The sequence below is a fragment of the Poecilia formosa genome, unplaced genomic scaffold (genome assembly GCF_000485575.1).
Source record: "Poecilia formosa unplaced genomic scaffold, Poecilia_formosa-5.1.2 Scaffold19, whole genome shotgun sequence".
Lineage (NCBI taxonomy): Eukaryota > Metazoa > Chordata > Actinopteri > Cyprinodontiformes > Poeciliidae > Poecilia > Poecilia formosa.
The window spans coordinates 3,106,676-3,124,429 of NW_006799958.1; the positions used below are offsets into that span (position 1 = coordinate 3,106,676).

General features: G+C 39.3%; 1 protein-coding gene across 1 annotated transcript; it reads left to right on the forward strand.

Annotated features, from left to right (window-relative positions):
- Window positions 1–611: 611 nt before the first annotated feature.
- cyp27a3 (cytochrome P450 family 27 subfamily A member 3) lies at window positions 612–17,319 on the forward strand. The gene is made up of 9 exons (XM_007547266.2): window positions 612–1,010; window positions 5,096–5,286; window positions 8,931–9,130; window positions 12,184–12,381; window positions 13,721–13,884; window positions 14,069–14,235; window positions 15,265–15,346; window positions 15,577–15,783; window positions 15,888–17,319. The coding sequence occupies exons 1-9, from the start codon at window positions 762–764 to the stop codon at window positions 16,032–16,034; spliced, it is 1,605 nt and encodes a 534-aa protein (XP_007547328.1). The 5' UTR covers window positions 612–761; the 3' UTR covers window positions 16,035–17,319.
- The last annotated feature ends 435 nt before the right edge of the window (window positions 17,320–17,754 follow it).

The following is a 17,754-nucleotide window of genomic DNA, read 5'->3' on the forward strand; positions in this document are numbered from 1 at the left end:
CGTTTTTCACAACAGTCTAGCGAAGAAACAAAAACGTAGTCTTGCACTCCCTTCGTACATTTAAATGGAAATAAATGCTTAATTCTAAAACATTTGTGTAAATGATAAAGGAAAAAAAAGACACATAACAAACTCAAAAGTTACATTAAATTTTGAAAAACACCTCATTGTCAAGTATCGAAATAATGTAGCCAGTTTGTAATAATTTAGAAAATGTACACCAATGCGTTGTAACAGCGCCTTCTAGAGGCCAAAATGTAGCTACTGTGAATTAACCCCGTCCTTAATAATTTTGGTTGTTTGTGAGTTCAGTATGATTTGCCCAAACTTTGTATTGTGTGAATACATTTTCCAAAGTGCCAAATAATTTGCATCGAGATATATAGGATTCAACAGCTGGAAGAGAACAGAAACAAACAAAAAGCCTATTCTTTGTGAACCTGTTGCATCTCTACTAAACTGGATTTAGATAAATCATTTTGCTGTGTCAGGTGCATACTTCCGTGTTTACCGCTGCTATGTTACAAATACCTCTCTACTGGTAAACTAGCAGAGAAAAAAAAACAAAGTCCACGGTAATGACTCGGAGACGCACAAACAAGGAGCCATTATTTCCAGCTCCCTCAGCCCACACACACACACACACACACACACACACACAGAGAGAGAGAGAGAGAGAGAAACACGCACACAGGCGGCGGACTGAGACCACTGAAGTGGTGGTTTGCTCCTTGCCACCGCGGATAACCTGGCGCTGAAAAATGTTGAGGAAACCTCTGGTGAACATCTGTCTGCGGCTGAGCCGCCGCCACCGACATGACGGGATGTATAGAGGCGCGGCGGGGCTGAGTGCGGACGTCCACCGCCGACAAACATCCACCAGCACCAGCGACACCGTGATGGGCGTCAGCAAGCTGAAAACCATGGATGACTTAGGCGGACCGAGCTTCGCCACTACGTTGTACTGGCTTTTTATTAAGGGATATTTTCAGACAACGCAGCAAATGCAGGCAAGTTGGAAATGCGACGCTGAAGTTGGTCTCCGATTCGACCCTTGAAGTGCGCTAAATAAGTCCGGACTTGTAGGCTACTAAAACAAAATCTAGAGGACTTTTGAAACCTTTATGGCTTTTATTCTACCTGCAAAAAAAAAATCAAAATATAGTTGGTTTTTTTTAGGACTTTTTTGCTTCTGATGAAGTTTGATATGTCAACGACAAACCGGTTTATTCTAATGAGATCATTTTAAGACAATTAGTGATTAAAAAAAACCTTTATAACAGGCTTGAAAACTCAGGCTTTTCCTGGACAATGCAAGTTTCCGGCATTTCTGAAGTCATCATTCCTGCTGATTCGATATTAGTCCCCTAAGGACAAATACAAATTACATCAGAGGATTATCCCGATTAGATGCACTTCAAAACAGTGATCTGAATCGTATTCAACTCTTTAAAAGTGTAAGGACCAAAAATAGTTGGAGTTCTGATGCATTTTATACAGAGAAAGAAAAAAAATTTGATCAACTGATGAGAAAACTGACTGATTGGTGCTAATTTTAAAACTTTTTTCTTTGTTTCTTCATCATCATAAATGGGGACTAGCTTAATAGACAAGTGAAACGTGACTTTTGGAAACTGATCATGGGAACTGAAGGCTCCTTTGTATTTCATTGGAACTGCTCTGTGGAGCTCTGTCAGTCAGGCTCTGCTTTGACCTCTGACTGTTGGATTTGCTCTGATTTGTCAGAGGTCAAAGCAGAGCAAATCCAGCAGGCCCAAATTAACTCTGTCAGATTTGATTTCAACACTTTTAAAGTGTCTATATGGGTCCACACCAGAAAGTGTTAATTTAACTCTTTTTGGAGAGTTGGTACCTTAACTCTTATAAAGTGTCAAATATCAAATCTGCTGGAGTTAATAATTTAACTCTAACACTTATTCAGTGTTAGATCTTAATATTAACTCTCACAGAGTATTTCTTTAACTTCTTAAGAGTTATTTGTAATTAATATTAAATAGATACTATACTGTTTTGAACTTTTAAAAATCCTTTGGAAAATAAACATTTAATAAAGAGGCAATGATTTTCTCAAACGCATTTATTTCAAAACGTGCACCACAATTACAAAACATATTACAACGTGGAATAATGTGCATGTTTCACATATCGTTTTCATTCACATATTGCTTATGTGAATGAGCAATATGTGAAAAGGTCTAACATATCAGCTGTGCAATGCAACATGCAGTATGCTTAATACATTTTTCTTCAATACAATATGCATGAAATTGTTCAAAGTACAAGGTGGACAAAATAAAGCCTGTATCAATGCATGCAGTTCATGTAATATGATAGAGTGCATTTCCTTTTAACAGGTAGATTACTGGATTTTACATAATAGACCAACCTGATATTCAGATCCATCATTTCTTATCCAGTTTCTGTTTCTGTTGATAAGAGACAGTTCCTCTCTGCACTCCACCAGAGAGATGTCCAGTCACTAACAGGTTGTCTTCAGGTTGTTGGGCTGTTCGTGAAGTTTGGCCGGAGACACCAACATGCTCCTCTACTGCATCGGACCGTCTTCAGTCTCTGAGNGTTAGTACCTTAACTCTTATAAAGTGTCAAAAATCAAATCTGGTGGAGTTAATCATTTAACTCTTACTAACACTAATTCAGTGTTAGATCTTAATATTAACTCTCACAGAGTATTTCTTTAACTTCTTAAGAGTTATTTGTAATTAATATTAAATAGGTACTATACTGTTTTGAACTTTTAAAAATTCTTTGGAAAATAAACATTTAATAAAGAGGCAATGATTTTCTCAAAGGCATTTATTTCAAAACATGCACCACAATTACAAAACATATTACAACGTGGAATAATGTGCATGTTTCACATATCGTTTTCATTCACATATTGCTTATTAAAAGGTCTAACATATCAGCTGTGCAATACAACATGCAGTATGCTTAATACATTTTTCTTCAATACAATATGCATGAAATTGTTCAAAGTACAAGGTGGAGAAAGTAAAGCCTAAAAACTGCAGTGCATGCAGTTCATGTAATATTTGATAGAGTGCATTTCCTTTTAACAGGTAGATTACTGGATATAGACCAACCTGATATTCAGATCCATCATTTCTTATCCAGTTTCTGTTTCTGTTGATAAGACGCAGTTCCTCTCTGCACTCCACCAGAGAGATGTCCACTCACTAACAGGTTGTCTTCAGGTTGTTGGGCTGTTCGTGACGTTTGGCCGGAGATACCAACATGCTCCTCTACTGCATCGGACCGTCTTCAGCCTATGAGTACTACAAACAGTGTCGGACTCTGGATCATAAACAAAAACCATAACAATGAGGACTGGAACGAATGAATACATTGTTACTACAACTCTAACAACAAGCCTCCATTATAGAAATGTGGAGTTTCAGAGATATTAACACGAAAATAATCATTTTTGGAGCTTGAATCTTCGATGAATCCTTGGAAGGATCGGGAGATGGAGGTTAGGCAGGAGATTCATCCTCAACCAGACTGGTTCTAATATATACAAAGAGGCAATAAAAGGATTAAAACATGCTGCAAAACGTATATAAGACAACAGCGGGAATAATGCTTTCAACATAAAAAAGATCTGTTCAAGTTAGCCAAGAATTTGACTGAATGTTCACCGGCTCGATTTTTTTCAACACTTGTACTCCGCTAACATTCAGCATGCTAAGCTAAATATGCTAACACCGAGCCGTGTGGCGAACGTGACGTCTATCATACAGGTTGAGCTCAACTCAAAATAATAGTTATAAACCATCTCAGGAAAAAAGAAAAAGAAATAACTTACCAAGTGCAGTAAATAACTCAGACAGGTGGAAAGTAAATAGTCCTGAAATGACTTGGCTTCTTCACTTCGCTTCGGTGGGAATCTGTGATTCTGGGGCGGAGGTATCAGATAGCCACATGCTGTCAGGATAGCATACATGCAGTTAGTACGCATGCCCGCGCATGCGCATTAAGAAGTCCGACCGTCAGTGGAGTTGTCAGTTCAGCATACGCAGCAAGTTATGACGAAAATAAGTCATTAAATTGTTAATAGTATGATAACTAGATAGATATACATGCGTTGTCGTGGTTTCAAAGTGTATTTAAAGCAGGTCTGACTGCAGCTGCAGTCAGACCTGCTTTACACGCCCATGTAAAACTCATTAACCTACTTAACCGCTAAGTCAGGATGCCATACAGCTGTTAATAACAAAGTGTATGATGTTCTACGTCATGATTCTATGTTGCTGATTAAATAAAATCATGTGGTAATGACAGCGTATGCATGTCTGAGCTAAGCGTAAGACTATTTGACAATGTATGCTGATCTGACAGAACAGAGGCAGTGAATTAACTCCTTCAGTGTTAGAGCCGCTGGTGGAGTTCAGAGTTAAGAAGTCAAGAGTTATTGATTCTATTTTAACACCTCTAGATTTGATATGGAAACACTTTGTTTTAACACTGGATTTTAACTACTAATAATATACACCCCAGAGTTACATAAACAGAATGTGACTCTATAAGAGTAAAATTAACTCTGCTTTTGCACAAAGTCTACTAACACCAAAACATTTGACACTTTTGAATTTGCTGTGAGGCCAGCTAAAAACACATTTCCAACTGATGGCATCACTGCTTGTTCTTCATGTCTTTATATGGCTAACAGATTTGACTTCCTTATAACATAATATTTCCCTTTTGAGAAAAGAGAGTCGTGTGGTAACACAAAGACTACTGAAAGAAGGAACAGATATGAATCAGTGGCTTTCTGCTACTCGAGCAGTGAACATTTTCTGAATCTAAAATGTGTGTCTGACTCACCACTCTGCCAACATCTACAGCCCTTTACTAATTTAAGAAACAAGGAGGGTCTTGACGGAAATAACACTTGTTTTTTTATCCCAAGTTGGTTTGCCTGCGCTAACATTTTCCATGAGTTATTTTCCAGAATCTTGCCACTTTTCTTTTTCTTTTTTTTTTTAATTAAAACTCCTGTTCAACATTCATAACCTAATGAATAATCTTTTAACTCCTTTTATTTGCTCCCCAGATCGAGCACAAGAGGATCTACGGGGAATTATGGAAGTCTAAATACGGCCCTCTGATTGTGGTGAACGTGGCCAGCGCTGACCTCATAGAGCAGGTTCTGAGGCAGGAAGGCCGACACCCCATCCGGACCGACATGCACCACTGGAGGGGCTACAGGGAGCTCAGGAACAAGGCCCACGGACCCCTAACAGAGTGAGTCCAGCATCCCCCAACCCTCAGCCCAACAGCCAACAAACTCTTCAACGCCTCCACAAAGAAATGCAGTGCCTGTAAAAAGTTTATTCACCGTTTTATTTTTTTTTGCGATTAAAAATGCTTTCATGGAAGAAATCCGTTTTCACTTTGACTTTAAAAGTATTTTTTTGTAACAGCTGTAGTTTTGTTAAACAAGATTGCAATAAAAGACTGAAACATTTAAAAACATTTTAAAAGTGCTGTACAATTAACTTGATTGTAGCAGCAGGTGCATAAAATCACTTTTTTATAAAACAAATCAAAATATGTTTGCTTTTTATCCATAAACAACAAAGCAGACAAACCAAAACAAGATTTAATACCATATTGATCAGATTAGGAGTGCGCTGACGAAAGACAATTACTCCAATATTTAAAAGTCTGGCTTTAAAAAACGAAACAAAACTCAATCCAACTTTTTTCTGTTTTTTCTCATACTGTAAACACATTTTGTCTTCTAAAACAGCAAGATTATGTCTAGCTTTGCAAAAATCTCTTACCGAAAATCAATTTTATTAAAAAAAACAAAACAAAACAAAAAAAGAAACAAACGAGAGAGAGTTCCGATCAAGGATGGCCACATGTGCGAATCTTCGACAAGTACAGAACCACATTCTTGTGGCTTCTCCTCTTTAAGGCAGTAATTAAAACGCTTAAAACAGCCGGTGACTGTATCAAATAAAACTGGACAGGAAGTCAAGTCTATACAGAGAGAAGGATAGTAAAAGAGGTAATTATCCCCCAAAGCTGCAGCAGAGCTGTGCATCATGTTCTCACCAATTATCCATCTATTAAGTGTCATCTGCTCTACATGCCAGACATGCTTGCTTTTTGCGTCTGGGAATTAAACTGAGATGAGACCAAACTTGAGCTTTTTGACAAACATAGGAGAGGATGTGTGATGCTGAGGGACTGATTCTCCTCCAAAATCCACGGGAGGATTGTTCCGATCCAAAGTATGTTTGGAAATCAGTACAGAAATCGACATTCTCACAGTTACCCAGACTTTTATCCTACAGAAAACCTGCAGGTTCAGCCACAGAGGAGGCGGACCACGACACGTGCTGGTTCTGCCAGGACTGGCAATAATCAGTGCCAGAAAAAAAAAAAAAAAAAAACCCAAAATGCAAAAACCTAGAGCCGTGTTTTATTAGTACAACGGAAAGTTGTGGTGAACCAGTTCTTCCGGGAACCACCTACCTTTTACGACATACTTAGAGAGAGAGAGAAAAAAAGGCAATTAAAGGAGCGCCTTACTGCACCCAAAATAGAGAGGAGCAGACACGGCACGCTCCAAGGTGAGAAAAGTTCATTCAGAAAACAGACATTAAAAAAAAAAAAAAAAAAAAAACTTTTCCGACCGGCAGCGTCAAAGCTTTACGCCTCGAATGCTGATAAAACTGAGGAATATTATATGAAACCAAACACAAGTTCTTCGAATAAACTTAAAAAACGAATGAGGTAGGAGCCCAGTGCCACAAATCCACCCAACTCACACTCTGTCACCGCACAGCAGCGCTCATGCCAGTTTTCTCTGCAGATTGCATGGATTTTAGGACGGCATAAAAAAACAAAAAAAAAAACAAAAGCATTCAGTGACGTGAGCACTGAATGTTTCCCTTCAAGCCTGGTGCTTGAAGGGAAACAAAAAGACAAACCGTGTGACAAAATCAAACAAATCTCTATCCCAGCTACACATGCAATCAGAAAATCAGCAATACTGTCAAACGGGGAGGACATTTGTGAGGCTATTTGAGGTGATAAGAAAAGAAATGGATCTTCTCGAAAAGCTGGTCTCAAATCCCTCATCTGTTAACCGCGTCAGGAAAAATCAAAACTTTGTTTTCGACACTGTCGGGAAGAAGCTCTTTTGATGTTGATATTATGATGAAGAATATTTGTATTATTGGTAATAAAGGCCTGACGTTCACACAGTTAGCCTTATTTAGTGACTTTAAAGTGTCTGAAATATAAAAATGAAATATAAATATAAATATAAACGGGATGAAATCGACACACGATTTGGACCTTGCTGTGATAGAAATCTCAGTAACTGGACCTATTGGGATTTTAATCGATTATCCCTCGTCTAGAGAGGTTGTGCAGATAAACCCCCCTCTCTTTACGCTCTGGCCTTGTTAAATGTGTTAGGAGAATGCTGAGTGGCTCCTTAGGAATTGACCTCAGTCAACTCAAACTGGAGAGAGGGATATAAAAGATGAGAGAAAGAGCTGTAGAGGGCGCCGTTTGTTCCTGTACACAGCTGATAGGAAACCCAGTTTCATTGTCTTGATGCAGCTTGATGTCTCCCAGCTTCAACGTGTTTGATTTGGCTTGGTGACTGACGGACCTCTGCGACTCAGGATGACGAACTATTCAGCAATAAGAGTCTGAGAAAATACAGGAAAAAAACCAAACACACATATGGCAAAATATTCTCTCTCCCATTGCCTAAAAGGCGCATCCGTTCCTTCTCTCTGACCTTGCCTTTGTTTCCTCTGTCCTTCCATGTGTCCTCTACATTTCTTCTTTCCAATCTAGTGTCCTTCTTCCTTTCTCGTATCCTCATAGCCCTCTGCCCTTGTTTCCTTCCTCCTATTCTTCCTTTCTTTTCCCTCTTTTGGCCCCACTTCCTTCCTTCCTGTATCTTGCTTTTGGCAGATTGCATATTCAAAGTCTGCCTGCTTCTGTATTTCATATTTAAAGGTGAACACAAAGTACTAGAAACCCTGAAAAGTTGCATTTGCTGCACACTTACGAGCGCGCTTTTGGGAAACAACGAGCCGCTTTTCAGTCTTACAACAAAGTGTGTTTTTGCTCCAGAAGTGAACTGTTCTCGTAGCTGTTCTACTCTAATGAGGGATTTCTATCAAGCACACTTTGTGATTTGTAAAATCTTTACGACAGGGTTTGAAATCTCCGATTGAAGAGATCAGCCTTTTCCCGGTCGATTCTGTTTTCCAGCTTTGCGCCACGGCCGATTCCCATATTTATTTTCTGTTGCCAGGATTGAGTCTGGGCATGCAGCTCATTCTTATCCTGGAGACTCATATAGGCAACTCTGTTTTTTTTCTCTTAAATCTGGCAAGTGTACCATTTTCAGTCTGCTATTTCCCATAAACCTGCCGTTGACGGCTCTGCAGAGTCTCGTATCCTTTAAGCAACAGATTCCACAGCTGGAGTTGAGCCAGCTTTTTGTCTCAGAACACTGTTAAGAAATCAGATCCCTGAGGAGCTTTCCTGTCTAAGTGTCAACAAAGGAAACATCATTTTATGGCTGCTTTACATGTTCTGTACTTGCAACACTTATTTTTCCCAATGAGGAATTACCTCCTAATTCCATATAATGTCGTCAAAATGACTGTCATTGTGTGAAACGACTAGAGTTTAAAATTCATCGCATCTCCCGTAAATATATTACATTACAGATTATTGTTTAGATGACGTGAAACCCAAGACAGGAATCTTTGAGTGTAAGGTAGAAACCTCGAACTTATCAAAAATAAACCAACATGTTGTCATAAGTCATATTCCAGTCTTTTAGGATTATTTTTAGCTCTCTCTGAAAGGCGATCTTTGATTTCACTAATCCCGGTTTGCAGGATGGGAGCCAAGTGGCAGCGGATCCGCAGCATCCTGAACCCGCGGATGCTGAAGCCGAAGCACGTGTCGTCGTACTCCAACACCATCAACCCGGTGGTGACGGACTTCATCAGTCGAGTGGCCTGGCTGAGGGAAACCAAAGGACAGGGCATCATGGTTAACGACCTGACCGAAGAACTGTATAAATTTGCATTCGAAGGTGAGCTGAGAGGGAACAAACTGACTTCATTTAGATAGTGTTGGAAACATCTCTTTAGATGCTAATAGTGTCAATTCTTTTGTTTCTTCCTGTTGCACTCTTTCTGAAAATTAGGGATGCACCGATATAAAAATTCTGGCTGAAATCAATATCCGATATTAACCGATGTTTACTGATACTCTATATATGTCGCATCCCTTTGAAAAAAAATGCTGACTTCAACGCTGCTTCAGTGAAACTTCCCACAATCCTGTGCTGCATCACCACGACCAAACAAATACTACATGACCAACCTCCTCCACTCCCCCTGAAGAAGCAAGATGGAAATAAACATCAGTTGTTAATATCGCTCCACTTTTATTTATCGCACCAATACCGACATGTGAAAAAAATATGACGAATATCGGCCGATACCGATACATCCTGCATCCAGAGATCACGCTAGGCTTTTTGTTGTGTTCATTGTCACTGACGATGTAAGAAAGATTCTGTCATATTCTATTATTACCCCTCGATTTTTAGGCTATTCAGTTGCATTTAATTAATATTCAACAAGTTGAACAAAGGATCCAGAACCCATCACACATCAAGCAGATGAACACGCCTAGCTTTTTCTCCACAATGACAAAACCCACTGACTGTGGATCCAACACCAACATATAAACAATTCAATTAATCGTTTTGTCTTAATTAAAATCTTATTTTAATTAAGATTTTTACTGCTTTCATCTTTTGAGCAATCGGTGTAACTTTTCTTGTTTTCAGCTTCTGTTTAACCTCTTCCAGCTCCATTCTGTCGCTTGTTGTAACGGCAGAGTGAGTCAGGTGCAAATCGCCTGTGGTGTGTGATCAGAGCAGGGTGGAGCCGCGCGCTGCGCTTGTTACAGTCTAATTAACTTCTACGCCTTCCTTTCTCTCGCTCCTCCACAAGGTAAACTGCTTACTCATCTCTTCAGAGTATAAATAGATGAACACAACATGGCGTTCTCTTTAGTTTTCTGTTCGGTACGAGCTGCAGGTGTGCAAATGCATCCACTGAGCCAAAAGTTTTGGATGTGTTTTTGGAACCAGAGCATCCTGTCCATGACTCTTCCACATGTTGTCATCTTCTGGTCAGCGAGATGCTTTTAGTTCAGTGCCCATGTGGATTTTTGGCTTCAGATTTTTCCGTCGTTGAAAAACAAAAAAAAAAAAAAAACAAAAAAACGGTAAAACACAGAAAATAACCCGTTGTGTACATCCCTGCTTAAAAACTCCCCCCTCCCAAAAAATACTTATTTATCCTCCTGAGTTAAAATCCGTTACAGAATTTATGAAATTCACAAAACCCTATGCCACGACCGTCCTCAGCTTTTTAACATATTTAATGTAAATTACCAGAGGAGTGAAGGTAGGTCCTGTCAGACTGGCTTTCCCCGTCCCTTCTACTGCACAGCTCTACTCAGGTGTGGAGCTGAGCATCACCTGTGTGTGTAGCAACAGTTTGATGTTTGTCATTCACAACGTTTGATCTTTGACCCGGTTTCTGGCTCCTCTGGCGTTCAGAACTGATTAGATACCGAGAATAACCTTGTGTGTTGGATTGCTAGAAAGCAACTGACTCGCATTTCAGAGTAATTCAGGCTGAGATTTTCTCAGCATTTCAACATAATCTCCCTTATTAATGCGGATTCCAAAAACAGTCGAAAACTGACACAGTTGGGTTTATTTTTTACATAAACATATTTGTTTATGTTTTTATAATGTTTGTTTTTATATTACAGACTACAGTTTTCTTCAGATTGGGAGGAGGATTATATATGGATTATATATTCTAACTTGTGTAGCTCTCAGCTGTCTTATGTGAAAAGATTGTTTCTTCTTTTGTGGTTAAGCCATTAGTGCGTTTTCCTCGACTGTTTCTTCGCCTTTCAATTTTTCTTTGAGAGGTTCAACTCAATTACACTAATGTTTGGGTGATAAATACCACTGTAGTGAACTGCTTCTAGAACGACCTGTTCAATCCCCTGACTTGAACTGAACTCCGACTCTGTTCAAAGAACTGAAAACCAGCGAGGCAAAGAAGAGACCATGGAGACCTTTCTGGATCCAGGTGATGAGTTTCCCACCTTGAGGTTTTCGCAATCAGTAAATGTAGACATTAAGTTTGGATTTTACGTCAATCTCTCCATTAGGAGAGATTCATATACTTAGAAATATGTTGACATGTTCAGAACTTTCTTTCCTCCCTCTTAACTTGAAATCTGGATTTTCAGATTATTTCTCTACTCAAACCTTAGAACTTTTAAATATCTAAGAAAAAAGATCAAGACAAAAGAAATTGCACCATCATCCTACTAGTTAAATTCTAATTAATGTTTATTATTATTATTATTATTTATTTATTTTTTCAGAAGCTATAGCAGCATGTTCATAATAAATCTCATCAAAACATTACCAACCAGCTCCGTCCAAAGAAAACACAGCCTCCTGCCAGCACCTTTCAGATCCAGCTCTGGCAGATAATGTTATCTTGTTTGCCTAATCAGTTTCCCAACTGCGTTGAGACCGGCCGGTTTATGATCAAAAGGAGTTTCTATGCCAAAACAGACACAGGTTATCTGTTATGAGTATTTTAGCCAGACTATCTGAAACAACTGCAGACCGTCGACGACGACAGCTGAAATTTGGACCCACCTTCCAAACCTTCACAAAGTGTCAAGCTACTTTTTTTATTTTTATGCATACAGATGCTTTGGTTTGCTTAAAATCTTCATGAACTAACAATGCTTTCCTGTTAACCCCAGTTGAACAAACCTTGGCATGTGTATTTTTTTATTTTTTCACTAAAAAAGTCACTAATGGATTTCACCAAATTATAAACTCTGTTCTTTTACTTTTCCCGGAAACGTGTTTGAGGCTCACCGGTTCGGAAACAGTTTGAAACGTTCTTGTATTCTTTTAGTTTCCAACAACTCTGGACCATATTTACACATTTTGTTCAGCATTTTCTTTTGTTTAATGCTTTTAAAATATGTTAGATTTTGGGCTAATTGTCATACCTTCCTCCTCAGGTATCTGCTCAGTTCTGTTTGAGACCCGTATGGGCTGCATGAACGAGGTCATACCCGAGGAAACCCAGAAGTTCATCTTCTCGGTTGGGGAAATGTTTCGGCTCTCCCCTATCATTGTCCTTTTCCCCAAGTTCCTCTGGCCGTACTTGCCTTCGTGGAAACAGTTCATCGCCACCTGGGATCATCTTTTTAAAGTTGGTAAGCAGCATCCACAACTTTTTAAAAAATTCTTCTCAGTTGTTTTAAAGTTTGCAGCTTAAGATAGTTATGCATTTACACGTCCGAAGTTGAAAAATATGTGAAAAATGGGACAGAAATTGAGAAAAAAGCAGTCGAGTTTTCATTCTAAAGCTGCAGAGTTCATGAGACAGGATTTATGTGGTGTTTATTTCAGTAAGAGTGAGGAAATCAGAGGTAATGTTGGTCACAAGAAGTAGCTTGAAAACCAAATGAGGCAACTGTGCCACCAGAATATAAACTTTATATTGTCTAAAACATTGAGACAGTGAATGGAAGCAGCTAAAAGTCTCAGCCTGTCCGTATATTTAGTCTGTTTTGCTTGTGTTTAACCACAGCGTAGATGCCAAACACTTTCAAAGAGAATAACTGTGAGAGGATTTGTTGTTAACTTTTCCTTTTTCTGTGAAGTTAAACTAAGATTTAAACATGGGTATTTATGTTAGATGTGCACAGATGTATGAAGTATAAATTAATTATCTGAAAAGCTACAAACACAAATGTAAACCTTAGCAGCACATCTTTGAAAAGTGTTGGAAACATGTAAACTATGCAGGGACTCTAGATGGGACAGGGTTCCTGTGCAATTTTGAAAAATAACTTACTAAATATTAATTCAAAAGTATTTTCCAGGTATGGATTGGTATTTAAAAATGAAATTGAGTATTGATATTTTTCTATACATTCTCCATTTACTGTCCCGTTGTCCTAGCATCCTTCTTTTTCTGCTTTTCTTCTTTACATTGTGTGTTTTTCTTTACCTCTTCATTCCATCTTCATTCATCTTTCACTTCCCCTCATCTATCCCTCTCTCCATCCTTCCCTCCTTTTAGGCAGGTAAATCTTGCCCACTGTCAGAACATCTTCTTTAAATTTATGGTGAACCGTCATATTTACATTTCAGTGTAAAGAAAGAAACAATCTGGAGTTTTGCAAGAGGAATCCTGGTTGTAATTGAAAATGAAACTAAAATGTGGTTAGAAGGTGTACATACTTTCTAAAGTTGATGAAACAAAAATAAAACAGTTGAAACAGCAGAAGAACAATTTGAAGAAACAAGTTGAGTTCAGGCTCCAAGGCCATTTCTCGGACTCCATTATCAGTCCATTTCAAGGGTCAGACACTCTTACGACTCAATTAAAGGGCCAAAGTCCAACATCCAGGTTCCTCTGACCAAAAACAGAGGAATCATGAGCGCATGAGCCAGAATCCCCACAGTGTCTCTTGGTCGCCATCTAGCGGTCAAAATCCCACATCTGTCTCCTGGGGAAATGAACGTCGTGCTTTTGCTGTGTCCTAGCTGAGAAGCTGGTGAATAAAAAAATTGAAGAGATCCAGCGGAACGTGGACCTGGACAAGAACGTGGAGGGAGCGTACCTCACGCACCTGCTGCTCAGCGAGCAGATGACGGTCACGGAGATCCTGGGCAGCATCACCGAGCTCCTTTTGGCCGGAGTGGACACGGTGAGTGTTTTAGATGATAACCGGTACTCTGTCCTCCCAGCTCTATTTCTACCGCAGCGTTGAAAGGGAAAGCATAATAACTCTCAGTTACGATCGCTGTTATCAATGCAGGCGTTGTGTTTGAGCTGCACAGAACGGTTAAGATGACATTCCTCAAGCGTCACACTTTTGTTTTCCCTCGCAGACGTCCAACACCATCTCCTGGTCACTGTACCACCTGGCGAAGGAGCCGGAGATCCAGGATTGCTTGTACCAGGAGGTGATCAGCGTTTGCCCCGGAGACAAGGTGCCGACCAGTGATGACATCAACCAGATGCCGTTCCTCAAGGCCATCATCAGGGAAACGCTCCGGTTAGAGAGAAATGTTTTAAAAATACTTTTTACATTTTAATTAGTATATATGTGCGTGTGTGTGTTATCTCTGGTGATGGATTTATGTCCAGGCTAGGGTGTTTCCTTAATTTCGTCAATTGACCGTTGGACTTAGCAGTGATTAAGTAGGCATAGATGGATGAATGGATATTCTTTTATGTTACTTTCTTCAAAGTCTACAAACACTTCAACAGCCTTTGAAGTCTGCGAAAGTCTGCATGATGATGATGTCATGTGGTTTTGAACATTGGTTCATTCACAACACATGAGTTGAATGGAGGTACATGTTGTCGTTTAGCAAGTCGAAATCATTTTTGATGACGCTAACTGACGTACAACAGGAAAGGTTTAGCTTAATTTAATCCAAGAAAGTGAGAGAAAAAAAAATGTTGTCTGTCTTTTTGCACAGTGGAAGTAATCATTTGGTTTTAGTTGCATGTCAAACACCAAGGTGTCTGGCGCATGAAGCCATTTCTGAGTATATATATTTAAGTGTAAGACCTGTATGTAAATTATGTCTGTTTTTGAGTCACGTATAAAAGTGTAACATCAACGTTTTCAACGTATTTGATGTTTTTAATCTTTTTAACGATTTCATCTTTTCTTTTTACTTTCTTTTTATTTTTCTTTCTCACTGTTTCCTTGTCAAACGATGTTTTGAAAATCATGTAAAGCACTTTGAAATGCCTGCTGCTGAAATGTGCTATACAAATAAAATTTGATTGATTGATTGATTGATTGATTGAACATGAAGAAAACTTAACTGATAAACTGAGAGAGATTGTCACAGAAGAAAAAGCGAATAGCAACTCTATATTTTAGTGTAAATACACTAAAATAGTATTTTAGTACACATGGTTTGAACCACTTTCCAAATGGTCACCAGTGATACAATTTTACATCTGGGTGTGTTGATTATTTTTGAACAAAAGTGTGTTTTATTTGATTACATTATTTTTGGAAACATCCTGTTTGTGTTGAGTCCTCAATGCATCCTCTGTTCTCCAGGCTGTATCCGGTGGTACCAGGAAATGCCCGTGTCACGGCTGAAAATGAGATCGTAGTCGGGGATTATCTCTTTCCAAAAAAGGTGAGACGGTCCCAGCCTCCAGCCTCTCCGTCAGCAAACACGCCTTCAGATTCCCCTTTGGTTCTCTGATATTTCATAGTAATAATAGCACTATTTAACAGTCTTTCAATATCAAATGAGGTGAATTAAACTAGACGCAAATACAAATAACATTAAGTAAGTAACACCTAACATCAAAGATACAGCTGAAGCCAGTTTAGTTGTACCTAACTACTTCCTGTCCCTCACAGACTCTGTTCCACCTGTGCCACTACGCCGTGTCGTACGATGAGAGCATCTTCCCCGACCCCCAGACCTTCCAGCCGCAGCGCTGGCTCAGAGACAGGGACGACAAGGTCAAGCAGCACCCGTTCGGGTCGGTGCCGTTCGGCTTCGGGATACGGGCCTGTTTAGGACGGAGGGTGGCCGAGCTCGAGATGTACCTCGTCTTGTCCAGGGTAAGAGAATCAGAGAGGAAACGACGACCAACAATCACCAAGATGAAACGCGCCCGCAGCTGATGAACTCGTGAACATAATCCTCTGCTTGCTTCTTGCTGCAGGTGATAAAGCACTACGAGGTCAGGCCCGATCCCGCTGGAAAGACGGTGAAGCCCATCACCAGAACTCTGCTCTGCCCGGCGACACCAATCAACCTTCAGTTTCTAGACAGAAGAGCAGCGCCGGCCGAGGAGAGAGCGACAGCCTGAGAGTTTTCTTTTCCTCACTGAGCCGTTTGGTATTCAAACCGAGCTCCCATCGTGTCACCAAGCTTTTGTTTCTGCAGAGTTCACAGGAGTGAGGCTTCACTGAGGCGTGCAGCACAGGCTGTAGAGTAAAGGAAACACAGCTAATCAATCAACCGCTTTGGAGATGCTAACGTTTAGCGCAACGAGTTGCTGGTTCCTCTTTTATTTTAAATCATCACTCTAGTCCAAATGTTTTCCAACAGCAGGAAAGCTCTGACCATTTTTCCACTTGGAGCAGTTTGTAGTAGAAACAGGCGCGTTGTTTTCACTGCCTCATCTCACAGCAATTTACAGGGACAGACGATTTATTCTTTAATTCAAGCATTGAACTTGTTCTGAACCTGCTCCCTTCAACTATTTTACAGTGAATATCAATACCCAGTGAGGTTATCACATTGCAACCATGTACGTTTTTATTTTGTTTTATGGGATGTAGCTACAAAAAGAAGTGCATTATTGTGAAGTGAAAGGAACACATTGCGGAAACGCATCCCAACAGAATAAAACTGCTGCTGCCATGTTTCAGTATAAGAGACGGTATCTTTAAAGTGACGTGTGCAGACAGTGTTTAGCATGAAAACCATAAAGTTCAGTTATCAACGCTCTGCTTGCTGAACAGTCAGTTTTAAGAGGCTGGTGTGAATTGATAAATTTGCAGTTGTGCCAAAGTCTCTAATTTTTTTTTTTTTTGTTGCTCTGTATTTAGCTCCATCCTGGTCTCCTACTTCCTTATCTATGAAAAGAATCCTCACAGCATGATGCTGCCACCACCTTGTTTCAGTGTGGGCATGCTTTGCTTCGTCCCTGCCAATGTCTCCTTGGTCGTCATGATGCTGTCTGTTCATTCATGTTTTCCCACAAACGTCTAAATTACACTTGGTGTCGCTGCAGATTCTCAGACACTAATTCTGAAGACAGTTAGTTGCACTGAATTGTATTTGGAGGTATCAGAGTAAAAGAGGGGCTGAGTAATCTAGAAAAAAAGGGGGGAAATGGGTATGTAGTTGTGTATTTATTATTTTTTCATTAAAACCACCATCTTGTTAACCTGTTTGCTTTTCATCTTCACAAAACGACAATTTTGATGCGTATAAAACAAGTTGCATTTAATCTAATATCAAAAGATTGTCATTTTTCTTAATGTTGCATTTCTTTGAACTGTTTGTAGAAGTGAATTAGTACAAATCTGCAATATTTTTGACTGTAAGATTTAGTTCACGGAATAAAAAATAATATTTTCTTCCTATCGGTTGTTTTCTTTTTTCAGCTTAAGATCAATTTGAATAAGAAAAGTTTGGTAACTTCCTGCTCTCTCCTTACTTTGACTTTAAATAGTAGAAAATGGGTGAGGATTCCATAAAGTTATCCATTTTACTTATTAAAGAGTTAGCGAATGACAACTAAATGTAGTAAATATTGCAATAATGGAGTTTCTGCCACTGTTGTATGTAAATGAAGAAATACATGACTAGTAAATTAGAATATCATTGAAAAGTCCAGTTATTCCAGGAACTTTATCACTGAGTGAAACACATCGTGTAGATTAATTACACACAGATGGATGTTTTAAAGTTGTTATGTCTGTTTATGATGATTTTCAACTTCAGAATATTGCATCAGATGGGAAAAAAGCCCAAATGTAGCCTTAATGAAAAGCATGTTTAATACTTGAGTAACGGTT